Raw genomic sequence first — 15393 nt, forward strand, 5'->3', positions numbered from 1 at the left:
AGGTAAAGGTGTGTTTGTCTGAAGTTTTCGAAGGTGTACTTGTGAGAAATTTTAAAAAGTGTAGTTTCAAAAAAAAGTCTCATAAATAAAGGTGGTACTTGTCTGAAATTTCGAAAGATCTATTTCCAAATGATAAAGGGAAAGAATTGATGAAATTTTAAACATACACAAGTCAGAATTGAAAAAAAAAAAAAAAGTTATTGAGAAAACCCAAAAATTCCAAAAAATTAAAACTGAACACCACCACCACCATCACCACCATCACTATCAACATCACCATCATAAGAATAAAAAAAGAAGCATTGGTACCATTTATTCCCTCTAACAACAAACTGGACACTATCACCATCACTATCATCATCATCATCATCACCATCAAAGAATTAAAAAAGAAATACTATTAGCTCTAACAACAAACTGAACACCATCACTATCACCACTACCATCACCATCACCATCACCATTGCTCTCCGTCAGTCACAGTGGTGAGGTGAAAGTGAGTGCCGGCCATGGTGTTTGCTTGCTCCCTGGCACCCCACACCACTCCACTCCCCAGCTTTCTCCAGTCCACCTGAAATGAAGAGAAAAAGGTTAATTATGCTCCGAGGCTTGCAAGGATGAGAATATTCGAAAATGCAAGATAGAGAGAGAGAGAGAGAGAGATAGAGATAGTCAGTTAAATAGAGTTAATGGTAAGGAAAAGAAAGAGAGAGTTTGAAGGCATACAGAGGAGATAAATTAATGAAAAGAGAGAGAGAGAGAGAGAGAGAGAGAGATATCTACATAATACCAGTAATAAACACATGTCTGGAAATATTGAGAATATGTGAAGTCAACCATGAGAGAGAGAGAGAGAGAGATCTACCTAATACTAATAATAGAGATAGGTCTTGAAATATGTAGAGAAAATGTTAAGTCATCTGAGAGAGAGAGAGAGAGAGAGAGAGAGAGAACAACACCTGCTACCAGTACTAATACAGTAAAGATACCAAACAAGGCAGCATTACTCCTTATCTCTTCACTGCAGCACTGTGGGGGGAGGTGGGAGTTCTGAAGTATGGGTTGAGTATTGAGATGCACTGATACCACCCTCACCACGTCACACTGCTGGTGATCTGAGGTGCACCAATGAAAGATTTTGTCGCTAATGCTCTTCTCTGTTGCAAGTGTGTAGTGAGATTTGTTTTTTTATCTTCTTGTTTGAGTTGAGTATAAATGTATTGTGTTTTCTCCACCAATGGAAGATTTTGTTGCTAATGCTCTTCTGTTGCACGTGTGTAGTGAGATAAATTTTTTGTCTTCTTGTTTGAGTTAAGTATAAATGCATTGAGTTTTCACTTAAGACAAATGTACTGATGTCTTTTTATTAGTATTCAGTAGATATACAAGCTTGTTTTTTAATCCCTTCATTACTGGAGCACATTTTTCACCATGAGTTTTGTGTGTGATCAGGTGGTTTTATATACATTAGGAAAAGTCTGGATGTCAAGATTAATGGCCTGAGTCACCACTATTTTAATCCCCACATAAGTTTCTGAAGCTGTATAAGATCACCAAATAGTAAGCAGAGTAAATTTGAAAATGTGTCCTGGTACTGAAAGGGTTAAATGTCTCTAAATTGAATCATGTATAAGTTGTTCTCACTTTGCAAAAATTATAAGGTAGCATGCTTGAACTGAAGTACTGAAAGGTCATAGTGTAATTCTCTAATAGGCAGAAGGTATATCAAAATGCCCTCAAATTGAACTAAACAGATGACATGGCACACTGTCCACTAAAAAGAACAAAAGATGACACAAAAATTAAGCGAACTATAAACGTTTGCAACCTGTGAACTTTTTTGCTTTAGTAGTGACTCTGTGTGCACGATTTGTAGCGATGAGTAGCTGTAACAAAAAGTGTGTGTATGTGGTGAGGCTGTCTCTAATACCACAGAGTTAGTAGTGTGAGGAGTTGTGTAGTTTTACCACCTTAGTATGAGGAGTGTTTGGCTGATGTGGAGTAGCTGTAACAACAACAACAACACCCACCACCCCTGCCACCACCTTACCATCTGTCACTCACCAGTCACCACCCATCACTGTCACTATCACCCATGTATACTCATCACCATCACCCCTGTTCACCCAGCACTACCACCATCACTCCTTCTCACCCATCACTATCACCTGCTCAGCCACCAACACCACCACTTCCACTACCACTACCACTACTACTACTATCAGCTCACCCTCTATCCACTCCCTCAGCTTGGTGGAACCTGGCGGGGCTGCAACAGATGGAGCTCCTGGCGCGGCTGCAGGGGGGCCTTGGCAGCAGCGGTGGAGGGGCGGCGGCGGCGGCAGCGGCGGCCAGCATGGGGGGCTATGGAGGACTACACCCAGAACACCTCATGAATCTGGAGATCTTGCAGGCACAACATGGTGAGTTAGGTCAGGTCAGGTTAGGTTAGGGGAGAAGAGAGCAGTGTTAGGTTAGGTCAGGTTAAGTGAGGTCAGTTCAGGTCAGAGTTAAATTAGGTTAGGTCAAGATAGGGGAGAAGAGAGCAGTGTTTGGTCAGGTTAGGTTAGGTCAGGTCAAGGGAGAAGAGAGTATAGTGTTTGGTTAGTTTAGGTTAAGTTAGGTTAGGTTAGGTCAGCTCAGGTCAGGGTTAAAGATAAGTTACATTAGGTTAAGTTAAGGGAGAAACAGAGTATTGTTTGGTTAGGTTAGGTTAGGTTAGGTCAGATTTATGTGTGGGGTCATAATTGTGTCATTCTATCTAGTGTTACTGTTCATATTTGCCTCCTGTCACTGTTATTTAGGTGAGGTTAGGTTAGGTCAGGCATATTTGTGGGTCATAATTGTTATCCTATCATGTGTTACTGTTCATATTTGTCTCCTGTCATTGTTACTTTAGTTGTGCTTCATTTCTGAGCTTTTGTTTCTATTATTCTTGGTTTTCTCTTTTTTTTTGTGGTGTCATTCTTTGTGAGTCGCATTAATTAATTAATTGTTTTTTGTCTCTTTTTCTCAACTTGTGTGAATTAATTGTTCTTTTTTATTTTATTTTATTTTTATCTCTCTAATGATCACTCTCCTTTTATAATGTGTTCTTTGTGTGCTGGCTGTCCTGGCTCACCCTTTGTTCTCTCTCTCTCTCTCTCTCTCTCTCTCTCTCTCTCTCTCTCTCTCTCTCTCTCTCTCTCTCTCTCTCTCTCTCTCTGATAATATTCTCATTAATAATGTATGAATATTCTCATTAATAATAGTAGTAGTAATAATAATAATAATAATAATAGTAATAATAATAATAATAATAATAGTAGTAATAATAATAATAACAACAACAACAATAACTAAGAGAATCATAACACTGAACAAGAAAAAGAAGAAGAAAGAATGTAGACACCACCACCACCACCACCACACACACTAACCTCACCAGCTCACCACAGTTCAACACCACACTAACCAGCCGCCACCCTTGCAGCCGCCGCCATGGCCGCCGCACTCTCCACCAGTAAGGCCAGCACCTCCAGCAGCACCTCCAAAGTGTCCCACAGCACCAAGAACGGCAGCGGCCCCAGTAGCGGCTCCAAGGGCATCACCAGCACCCTCAGCTACCGTGGGGGTGCCTCCACCACCACCACCACCTACTCCGCCCGCAGCCAGGACCACCTCAGCAGCTCCTCGCGCCCCGGGTTGGAAATCAGTCGCCTGGCAGCTTCCTCCACCACCTCCTCTTCCACTCCTGCCTCCTCCTCCTCTTCATTCTCCTCCTCGCATCACCCGCTCCTCTCCTCGTCTTCGTCTTCCAGTCTCTCAGGCAGACCTCCTCCTTACCCGTATGGCTCGGCTTCCACCTCATCCATCTCACATCGATACAGGTCAGTTGTGTCCCAGTCCTGTCCTTCTTACCCTTCCCTCCCCTTCCTTCTCCCTCACAGCTGTTTTTAATCTTATTTCTTTTAACTTGTACTTACATTTTCCTTCTCTCCTTTTACTTAACTGAAAAGCCTCACATTACTTTGCCCATTTCTTCCTCTTAGCTGTTTTTAATCTTGTCTCTTTTAATCTTTCTGTATCTACTCCCCTTTTTCTCCTTTTACTTAACCAAACCTCATATTTCTTTCTCCTGTGCTGATGTGTTGCTTCTCCTCACAGCTCCCCCAGTGGTCTCGACAGCATCACATCCTCCCATCACTCAGATAATGTGGGATCGTCAGCCAGTCTCTCCTACGGGATAGCTAGCCTCATTGCCGACAAGCACCCCTCCTCCTCCACCTCCTCCGCACACCCTAAGGTCCACTCCTCCTCCTCCTCCTCCCTCACAGCCTCCTCCATCCCCTCTGCTGCCTCCTCCTCTTCATCAGCTGGTGCCAACAGTTCATCCCAAGCTGAGGTAAGATTGAGGGAGAGAAGGAAAGTTGACACTGATTTACTGCTGGTTAATTGTAAGGTTTGGGAAGGAGTTTTGGTGGGTTTAGGGACTCGGGCAGGCAGTCAGTTGGTAAGGTCAGTCAGTCAGTCAGTCAGTCAGTTGGTAAGCGTGTCAATTTGTCTCTTAATCATTCACTCGGTTAGTCTATGAATTTCTTAAAGACTTGTGTTGAAATCTATTTGTTTCTTTTAATCCCTTGAGTACCATGATGCATTTTTCTTATTGATTCTGCTTACTATTTGGTGATTTTATACAGCTTCAGAAACTCGTGTTGAGATTAAAATAGTGAAGACTGTGGCTATTAATCTTCTGACCTCCATAGGCCCTTTCTAATGTAAATAGAATCATCTGGTCACACACAGCACTCATGGTAGAAATGCGTCTCAGTACTGAAGGGGTTAAGGGCCCTAAGTCATTCAGTTAGTCTATGAATTTCTTAGACTAGTGTTGAAATCTATATGTTGATTTTAAGACCCCTAGTATTTCTTAAGCAAAATTCCCAAGCAAGATTATAGTTTAAGACTCATAGTATTTCCCAAACAAGATAATGGTACAGTGGATAAAGTATTGCACTGATTTGGCTTAAGTTAGGAAGTGTGAAGGATTGTGTTGGGTTTGTGTAGGTGGTTTGGTTATCGAGTGTTGGGTTAGGTTAGGTGAAGTTAATTAAAGAGTGTAGGTGAAGTTTGGTTAACGAGTGTTGGGTTAGGTTAGGTGAAGTTAATTAAAGAGTGTTGGGTTTGTGTAGGTGAAGTTTGGTTATCGAGTGTTGGGTTAGGTTAGGTGAAGTTAATTAAAGAGTGTTGGGTTTGTGTAGGTGAAGTTAATTAAAGAGTGTTGGGTTTGTGTAGGTGAAGGCTGTTTACAATAGGTAACAATGAGTAGAACGAATGAAAGATGTTAGATTAGGTAACAGATTAAAATAGGTGAAGGATTCAGGCTAGGTAATAAGGTAGGATGAAGGAAGTGTTGTTAGGCAATATAAGGGTAGGATAAGTGAAGGATTGTAAGATTAGCTAGTAATATCAAGGTAGGATGGGTGAAGCAAGGCAATATAAGGGTAGGATAAGTGAAGGATTGTAAGATTAGCTAGTAATATCAAGGTAGGATGGGTGAAGCAAGGCAATATAAGGGTAGGATAAGTGAAGGATTGTAAGATTAGCTAGTAATATCAAGGTAGGATGGGTGAAGCAAGGCAATATAAGGGTAGGATAAGTGAAGGATTGTAAGGTTAGCTAGTAATATCAAGGTAGGATGGCTGAAGCATTGTATTCTAAGGAGTAAGGCATTGATTGAGAGATTAACGGTGCTACAATGACAGGATGTGTTATTTGTTTATGTCCATCACACACAAACACACTGTAGTATATTTGTTTATTCTCTCATTCCTTCCTATTTTATGTATATGCAACCAGCTCTCCAGAAATGTAGTGTCTTTAATCTCTCTCTCTCTCTCTCTCTCTCTCTCTCTCTCTCTCTCTCTCTCTCTCTCTCTCTGCCTGAAAAAATTGCATCTCTCATAACTTACGACACTCACAATGGAATGTTGTCATGAGAACTTGGAGTATTCACCTCATTACACACACACACACACACACACACACACTTTTTTCCTTCCTATCGTTTCCCTTTTTCCAGTCCTCTCGTCTAACACCCAATCATCCAGTCAGTCACCTCACCACTCGCCTTCCCCTGCCTCCCCACTACTAGCCAGGCAGTGCTTCCCTCCCTCACCACACCAGTCCTCTTGCCTTTCCATAATTTAATACATTGGGGTTGTAACTTCCTGTTAGCCAACCCTGCCCTGCTCCACCCTTGCCTTGCTTTCCATATTTGGGTAGGTGGTGGGATACTGTGTGTGAGAGAGAGAGAGAGAGAGAGAGAGAGATAAGCAAAGATTTCATATGGTTTAAACACAATATTTACACAATGACTATACCTCTGAGTCAATGTGTGTGTGTGTGTGTGTGTGTGTGTGTGTGTGTAAGGTGTAGGGGTTAGGCTGGATGGCAGACATACACACAACCACACAGACCGATAGCACTTCACTCACTCATCCATTAACGCTTGCCGACACTGTCCTTCCACCACCACGACTCCCTTGACCATAGCCTCCACTCAGCATCCTACAGCCTGCATCCTTTCTCCTCCACTACTCAATTGATGTCTTGCAGCTCCTTCCTCTTGTCATTATCTTTCTGCAATGGCATCAATGGATCTACTTACCATTACTATTAACTTTTATTGCATTTGTGTTGAGCTCTTTACTACTCATCACTATTATGAACTCTACTGCACGTGTGTTTTGAATCCTCTCTTTTATTACACTCCTGATCCAACGTGACCTTTTCTGCACGTGCAAGGTGGTGCCCAAGAAAGCTCCCTTCAGCCTTCAGCCCTCAGCCTTTGTCACACCATGCCCAGGCCTACAAGGCACAGGTCTCTTTGTTAAGCTGCCCCACACTCACCCTTGTGTCTGATGATCTCACTCAGTGTCACCATGTGTGTGTGTTAGCCATTGTTGTGTTGAGTGGATCAGTGTTGTGTCCTGCGGCGAATGGTAAGTCAGCCACTGGTGCTGTGGCCGCAGGGAAGGCTGCTGGACGTTGGGTGGATGCCTTGGAACTCTACACCCATTCTTATCTACTTGTGTACTTATCTACTTGTTCTACTTATTCACTCACCCATTCACTCACTCACTCCTCTCTTTGTTTCAAGGTATTTTTGAGGACTGACCACCATCCGTAGTTTCTGTCTAGGAATGTATTTTTTGCATGGTATTTACTCCTTTTTGAGAGTCTGCCTCGTATGTAGGTAGCGTCCAACACTTGTCTCGTTGGAGGAGATTCACAGAGTCTGAACTGAAGTATGGAATGGCATGCTGTTATTGTGTGTATTTGAGTTTTGTGTATCAGTTTGTTTTTTTACTCTCTCTCTCTCCACACCTGTCACCTTCCTGCCTTCCTGTCTGCCTGCACTGTTGTGTGCACGCCGGAATGTACACACACCATTGCGCACACTCCCCTGGTGCACCCCGTGTGCAGCGGGTGGCCGAGAAACTGGCGGGTAACGGCAGTGTGTCCATCTCCAAGGCCATCCGCAACAAGGAGCTGGAGATCATTCCCATCTCGCCCTCGGTGAAGAGCGGCAGCAGCGCGGCGCATGGCAGCGTGCCGCCACACAGGGACAAGTCGGAACCCAAGGTGTCCATCTCCACTGTGGCCGCCGCTGCACGCCTCTCCAACGGAGTGCCGGGGGGAGCCGCCTGGAGGGAGGAGAGTGCCAGCGTGTCCATTGAACCCTGCGGACCCGCACCCCCCATGCCAGCGGGGCCACCGGGCTCTGACGACGCCCCACTCAACCTCTCCATGAAGACTGAGGGCATCAAGGCCGGTGAGTGTGTGTGTGTGTTTGTGTCTAGGTGTTGGTTGCAGAGAGGGTGAGTATTGCAGGGGTGAGGTGCAGGAACTCATAGAAAGAATCTTTAAGGATTGAGGGAATTGTGGGAGTGGTGGATGTTGCAGGTAGAGGATGAGCCTCATTGAAGTGTGAGGATGGAGGTCTGCCTGGTGTGAAGGCTGTGAGAGGGGAATTACAGGATTACAGTGTGAAGAACCGGAATGAATGAAAACTCTCATAGCGGGTCTCCTCCCCAGCAAGAGGTGTGACAAGCAAACAGAGGCAGAGGTGCAGGGGAAGCCTCATGCAGTCACACTCAAAGCTCAACACTCACCCTGCTTCCTTTGCCCCCACAGTGAAGATAGGAGAGAAGCGGGACCACAAGGACTCACAGTTAGGTTCCCTTGGGCTGAGCCGAGGTGTGAGCCCCCTGGACTTCCCCCCTGGGCTGGGTGGTGGCCTGGGCTCCATGCTGACGCCAAGCCTGGAGGTGCTGCAGAGTCTGTACGGGGCACAGCCTGGGGAATCACGCAATGTACTGGCATCGGTGAGTCTGTGTGTGTGTGTGTGTGTGTGTGTGTGTGTGTGGGTAGGTCACAAAAAAGGCTTCAGAAAAAAGAAACTTGAATTTTTCTCATAATTTCAAGAAATGTGTTATGTGCAACACTGGTCCCTCCCTGACAGATGCAGGAGGCCCTACAGAGGCAGCTGCTGGGTGCTGATGGCAAGCGTGACGAGAAGAAGAAAAGGGTAAGTAGTCAGGTGGAGTGGTGGCCTCCTTGTGTGTGTTGTAGCAGTAGTAATAGTTAGCTGAAGGAAACCCATGTGTGCTGCAGGACTATATTTGATGCATAGATGCATGCAGTAATTCCTCCTACTTGGCGCCTTGAACCATTCTCTGCCTTAGGAATTTTAGCAGTTTAGAAGTGATGAAATTAATGGAAAGACCAGTTTTGTGTCTGGACTTCCTACTTTCCCATTCTTGAACAACTTTGCCGAACGTATCCACTAGCCAGACCTCAGCCCACCAGGACTCAGTTTCACTGTGTGCATGCTGTACCATAGAGAAGAGCCTGTGGCATGGCAGGGGCTGGGGGTGAACTTCAAACCTCTCAGCATGAGGCAAGGCAGGTGTAGCCTCTGTAGCCTCACACTCTTTCTGAATCTCTGCTCAACTCCTCTGCATTTCAAACCTTTCAAAGTGTGGCAATGCAACAACAGACAGTGCCATTGTCGGGCGGGGCACCAGGCTGGGCAGGGGCAGACTGGTGTGGCAGTGGTGGTCCTCAGTGGGCAGAGTAATGAGTGGTCAGTTGGCCTGGTGTGGTGTGGTGTGGCTCAGCCTTCCTGAACATGGCACTCATTCTTGTTCCATTCAGTGTCCATGGTGAGGCATTGTGACCTAAGGAGTCAGGGTTGCACTCACTGATTGCTGTGGCTTTGCTGGGCTGGGACTGGCAGTGTCAGGGCCATGGTGGGTGGTGGGCCACTCAAACACGTGAGAAATGGTCACCCTCTCAGCTGGGCTTCCATGGTTCTAGAGGAATCCACATGACTGGAGTAAATTTTGAGTGAGTCATCAAAAGTAAGGAGAATGGTGTTGGACCAAAGGCCAGTGGATGCTGAGAAAGCATGTATTAATATCACATACTCATACAGTGGGAGAAATTACTGAATGTATATATGTATGTTTATATGTACATGCATAAGAGAGATAGCTTAGTTTATTGGTCTTAATGAAACAATGAAGTACTTTGTGATTGTAAATAGAGGTATTGCCAAGTGTTGTATTTTTGGAAATGTTTCTGGAGATGAAGATGAAGATGATGATGATGATGATGATGGATGGTTAGGGTTGCAGGGAGTGAAGGGAATGAGGCAGCACACTGTAGGCCAGGTAGACACATAGAGTGATGGACACAGACACGCTCAATGAGAACATGACTGTAACATACACACAGAAGAAACAACCTGTCACAGACACAGCTTCCACCATGGAAGTTTGGACATCAGGAATAGACTTAGGAAGTGATAGTGGAGCGCTGTGGAGAAATAAAGAGTCAGGACAGCGTGAACTTGACCAGTGTTTTCTGCAGCTAGGTAAACACACACACACACACAGACACAGACAGAGACAGTAAGGGCCCCAGCACTGATAGTTTCAGTTGCAGATGGAAGACGTGCAGGAGCGTTCCCGCCACCTGGGCCGCGGCACCTCCAAGCCCAAGAAGAACACGGTGGCCTCGCTGCTGGAACAGTGCCGGGCGGCGGGCATCAAGCCTTCCACTCTACCTCTGCCTCCTCCCACTACCTCCATTGTCGTCACCTCCGCCACTACCTCCCCCCCTCTCCACGGGATGGCCTCCTCGCGCCCCGGGGACAGCCTCTCCATCACTACGTCTCCGATATTTAACTCGTCTCCCTCCCCCTCACCCGCCTCACAGTCCCTCCCCCCAACCCTCCTCCCCGGCCTTCCCCTCGGCCTCTCCTCTGCCTCCTCCTCCTCCTACCCCTCCTCTGTTGGCTCTCCTGCACCACCTACCCCCATCCCCACCCCTCCTGTCCCATCCCTATCCATCTCCACTGTGGTGACCTCCCTCTCCTCCTCCTCCTCCTCCTCTGCCCCTCCCTCCCCACTGCCTGCTGGTGAACCCATCACCACCACCACCACAGCCACCACCACCACCACAACTGTCTCCTCCTCCACCACCACCACCACTACCACCACTCCCTCCTCTGTCACAGCCCCACCCTCCCTCCTCCTTCCTCAACCCCAACCCCACCACCACCACCTCCACCACCATCCCTCCACCCCAGCCAGCCTCTCCACCCTCCACACCAGCATCTGTCACTGCCTCCCTCCCCATCCCAGGCCACCCCCACCAGCGTCCCTCTCCCGTGTCCCTGCCCCTCCCTCTCCTCTCCTCCTCCGTGAGCATCACCTCCGTCACCCCCGAGGCGGCCATCACCTCCACCCCCTCCAAGCCCAGCGTCACCATCCACCCCACCACCTCCACCTCCGAGACAACCCCAGATCAGGAGTTTGACAAGATGGACAATTCAGTAAGCTTGCAACCACACTAACTCCCACTCCCACTCCCTTCATCACCCTCCCTGGCCCTCCCCTACCCTTGTGTACCCTTCATCCTCCCTAGCCTCCCCTCGCCTTCTCCTCTCCTCTTCTGCTCCCCACTCCCTCCATCCCTCCTCCCTCTTACTCCTGTGTTAAGAGATGGTTCCAGTCGCCACCTCCACCACACCCACCACCAGCACCATCACCGTCACTACCACTTCTGTCACTACTGCTACCAGATGGCTCTCTGCAGGGCAGCTGCCGGCCCAAGCAGCAGTGTGGTGTGTGCAGTGTGGGCGGGTGAGGGTGGCGGCCGGAACACTCCATGAGGGGACCGCTGGATAGTGTTGGGATAGACTCACTTTAAGGTTTATAGGTAGAGGCAGAGAAGGAAAGAGATAAAGAAAAGTATATTTTAGAGTCCTACTGTTAGCTGGCAATCTCTTCCTCATGAGTCACTGCTGAAGGGTTAGCAAGGAGAGAAAGAGATAGATAGAGAAGAGTACTAGTGAGGCTGAGGAAGGCAGGCAGCCCTGCCCTCGGCAGTAGCAATAATAGAGCTAAACAGTAGTGTTAGAGAACGGGTTGGCAAGAAATTGTTTCACCGATGAAGGCAGACGCCACAGGGGATGTGTAGTCTGATGCAGGCCGGCGCGCTGCTCCAGGGAAGTGTGCGGCGGAGGCGGCGGCAGCAGCGGCGGCGGCCTTGACAACACTGAGCACCACTCTGTAAACCATCAGTGTACATAATGCAAGTTCCTGAAGTTATAGATATTGACACATTCCAACTATTCTTATACGCAGTTTGGGACGGTTAGTTGAGCGCTGGGGAGGCCTGGGGGGCGGGCCCAGCGTCCCCTCGGCCATCTGGTGTCCCTGTCATCATGTCGTGTTGTGTATAGACTGTAGCACCTGTCCTGAGGCCCTCACCTGGAGGGCCGCACACTGTCATTATGTATCTGCTTCAACACATTACTGCAAATGCTGAAATTGTATCCTGTGCATGTAGCTAAACATGGGTTTTTGCCACTCATAAGTTTTTTTGATTTGCCTCACTTTCAAGTAGCCACAAAGGTTTTCTCAAAATTTTCACTTGATATAATGGTCCAGGCCTCAGGGAAACGATACATCCATTGAACACTGATGAAACTTTTTGGGATAAATTTGATAATGGTTATAAACAAGCATTATGTTGAGCAAATAATCCTCAAACTCATTCAAACTGATTCAGATCCAAATTGCCGCGTTGGTGGTCGGCTGCACCGTCTTAAACATTGACTTGAGACACAAAAGGCCTGTGATTGAGGAATAAATTTTTTTGCATGTTTATGACCCAAACTACAATGCATAATGACAAGGCTTGCACAGTGTGTTGGCTCCAAGGTACTGGAACTTGGTGGTACACTTTATACCCAACAGTGGCAGCAATATGACTCTGCACTGCACACACACACACACACACACACACACACACACACACACACACACACACACACACACACACACACACACACACACACACACACACACACACACACACACACACACACATAATGGTAAGTCACACCTCCCTGGATCAACAAATACAATCATCAGTATTCAAAACGACACATCAGACCGTAATGAGTCTAGACATTCCCACACTGAGGGCACTGACAGGAGCCATGTTGCTGCCGGGTCGAGATGGTGATGGCAAGCCAGAGGAGTGCTCACTGAGGCTGGGGGAGGGGGGCTGTGCTGGCCTGCTCACCCAGCACAGCCCCCTTCATGCCCAGCCCAGTGAGGGGATCAGGGGAGCAGAATGTGGGAATATGTACTGGGAGTGAAACATGAGGCCTGGGAGATGCCCCAAATAGCTCCTTGAGGACTGCAGGAGTAAGGTAACAATGAGAGTTGAGAGAGGCAGTGTTTGAAGGGCCCACCTTACTGACTAACACCCATGCAAGCCTCCAGGAGTAAAGGCACTGTAGGTTCAAGACAAAAATAAATAAAAGAAACATCACATAGGAAACCACTCACTCCTGAAATGAAAATACAGTGAAGATAAATGGGAAGTATGGACCACCACTGCCCCATACAAGTGGGCAGTGGAGGGGCAAAGCAACAAATGTCACCCAGAAACAACATATAGACTTGTGTGTACTTATTGACTGCCAGCCCCAACAACCTACCTGGTCTTGTGGGACTGTTAGTGGCTCTTGGGAATAATAAGTGAGAAGATGAGAAAAGAAATAGATGAAGGTAAAGGTGAGACAGTTAACCTCAGATGATGACACAAAGTATTTAAGGACACCACAAAGTATTAAAATTGAAGTGAAGGATCAAGGAGAGTTTTAAGGAATTGCAGAGTCATGTGCTATTTCTTCCTCCTCCTCTTCCTCCTCCTCTTGCTCTTCCTCTTACTCTTCCTCCATCTCTTTCCATCTCTTCCCTCCTGTACTGTATTATTGAACTTGAGTAATGGTAAGAATGCCAATAAGTACTATAGTGAAGTGAGTGTATGGCACCACTACCACTGCTACACACCACACCACTCCACTCACCACCACACTGGCTGCTGTAGTGGTGGGACAGGCTTGGCTCACCACCATCACTCAACCTGGTGACATGACTTGGTGTTTTCCTTTCATCTTAGCCTCCCCTCATGGCTTCCACTTAGATCAGCCTGCTAATGTCTCAAATCCAGCTTCACCACTCAGTCATCTCATGTTTTGGACTCTGGGAAGCTTATCTGCAAGGAAGTTGTGAGAGAGAGCAGCAGGGAACAGAACTCATGTCAGGTCCTTGATGTGTCACCAGTCAGGTTGAGATGATTAAGGGTGAAGTGATTGGTGGTCAGCCTTCACTGTCCTGCCACTACATCACCACACAACCACACCACTACACCTACTGCCATTGATTACTACTGCCATCCACACCACCACCACCACCAGTACTTTAGATTATGTAAATGTAGGTGAGAATAAGCACACACACACACACACACACACACACACACACACACACACACACCACAAATCCAGTTGGCCCTCAATAAAACCAGCAACACCACCATTTCACACACACACACACACACACACACACGTCGTTGATGCGGTGTGTGTCAATCAGATGAAAGAGAGATATGACAGGAGTAAACAAGGAGACAGGACACAGAGCTTAGCTTGGGCCCTGTAATACACAAACAGGTAAATAAAAATAGGTAAATACACACACACACATACAGGAAAGAGAACACTTCAAGACACAAACAAACACTTCCTAGAAAGATCACAGCCACAAACACCACACACCACCACCACCACCACCTCTCGGCGCCCCACAGGTGGACATCTTGGAGGTGACCCAGGCGTTTCCGCACCAGAACGGCGGCGATAAGCCCATCAAGAAGCGACACATGATCACCTCGAGCAGTGTGGACGGCCGCCTCATCACCACCATCAAGGCAGCGGCGACGACAGGCGTGCCAGAAGACTCTGAACTCTCAGACTCCGACAGTGATGAAGAGTCCACCTCCCTCTCCTCTGTGGACGATGATGCGCTGAACCATGTGCCGTCGCCATGGCTCAAACGCGACACTCCTGACTCGGCCTCCGTCTATAGCGAGTGTGAGTGTTCTTTTTTTTTAAGCAAGAGGGGAAGCTGCCTAAGGGCAACTAAAAATAATAATAATAAAAAAAAAAAGGTCCACTTGATTGCCAGTTCCCTAAGAGTCAGAGTTAGCCAAGAGTCTGGAACAAATGTCAAGTGTGTTCGTGTGTGTGTCAGCGGAGAAGTGTTTATTCACCGATCTATCATTGATTTTAGTTGTCCCTTGTTATCAAGTGGGTGAAGTGACAAACACAAATGAATAATGCAGATTTGTGGACAGTTGTTGCTTCCTTAACACCTCTGAGCTCCCAATGCTTCAGTTTTCTCATCAAGTGACTTTCAAATCAAAATATCCATCTCTAAACATCAACCTGTCTATCAAACCATCCGTCTGTATCAAAACATCCATCAATCTTTTAAAACATCACTCTATCTAAACATCAATCTCTCTACTATCTATTTATCAAAACATCCATCTATCTTTTAAAATATCGATTTACTAAAACATCCATCTGTCTAAACATCCATCTCTTTATCAAAACATCCATTTAAACATCTACTATCTACCAAAGCATCCATTTATCCATCAAACTATCCATTTGTATCAAGCCATCCGTCCGTTTCAAATCATCCACTATCAATGAGTATACAAGTAACTCTCCCACCAGTCACCCAGTCACTCACTCCCCTCACCCTCGCAGCTCCCCCAGTGAAGAAAAGGAAAATGATCACGGATGAGGTGTCGCTGCGGGTTCCTCTGATGTACGGGTGGCGGCGTGAGACCACCATGAGGACCATCACTCAGTCAGGGGTCCGTGGTGAGGTGGTCTATTATGCTCCCTGCGGCAAGCCCTTTCGACAGTACCCTGACATCATGAGGGTAAGTAGTGGTAGCAGTTGTAGTTGT

At 46.9% G+C, this 15393-nt stretch overlaps 1 protein-coding gene across 1 annotated transcript in view; it reads left to right on the plus strand.

Moving 5' to 3' along the window:
• Positions 1-15393, plus strand: part of LOC123500409 (bromodomain adjacent to zinc finger domain protein 2B-like) — a 77402-nt gene that overhangs the window by 38946 nt on the left and 23063 nt on the right. The window contains 10 exon segments of the mRNA XM_045249129.1: positions 2250-2423; positions 3473-3869; positions 4147-4384; positions 7468-7816; positions 8179-8369; positions 8507-8572; positions 9988-10560; positions 10640-10885; positions 14221-14503; positions 15188-15366. Coding sequence (XP_045105064.1) covers positions 2250-2423; positions 3473-3869; positions 4147-4384; positions 7468-7816; positions 8179-8369; positions 8507-8572; positions 9988-10560; positions 10640-10885; positions 14221-14503; positions 15188-15366 — 2696 coding nt within the window.

The sequence above is a fragment of the Portunus trituberculatus genome, chromosome 8 (genome assembly GCF_017591435.1).
Source record: "Portunus trituberculatus isolate SZX2019 chromosome 8, ASM1759143v1, whole genome shotgun sequence".
NCBI lineage: Eukaryota > Metazoa > Arthropoda > Malacostraca > Decapoda > Portunidae > Portunus > Portunus trituberculatus.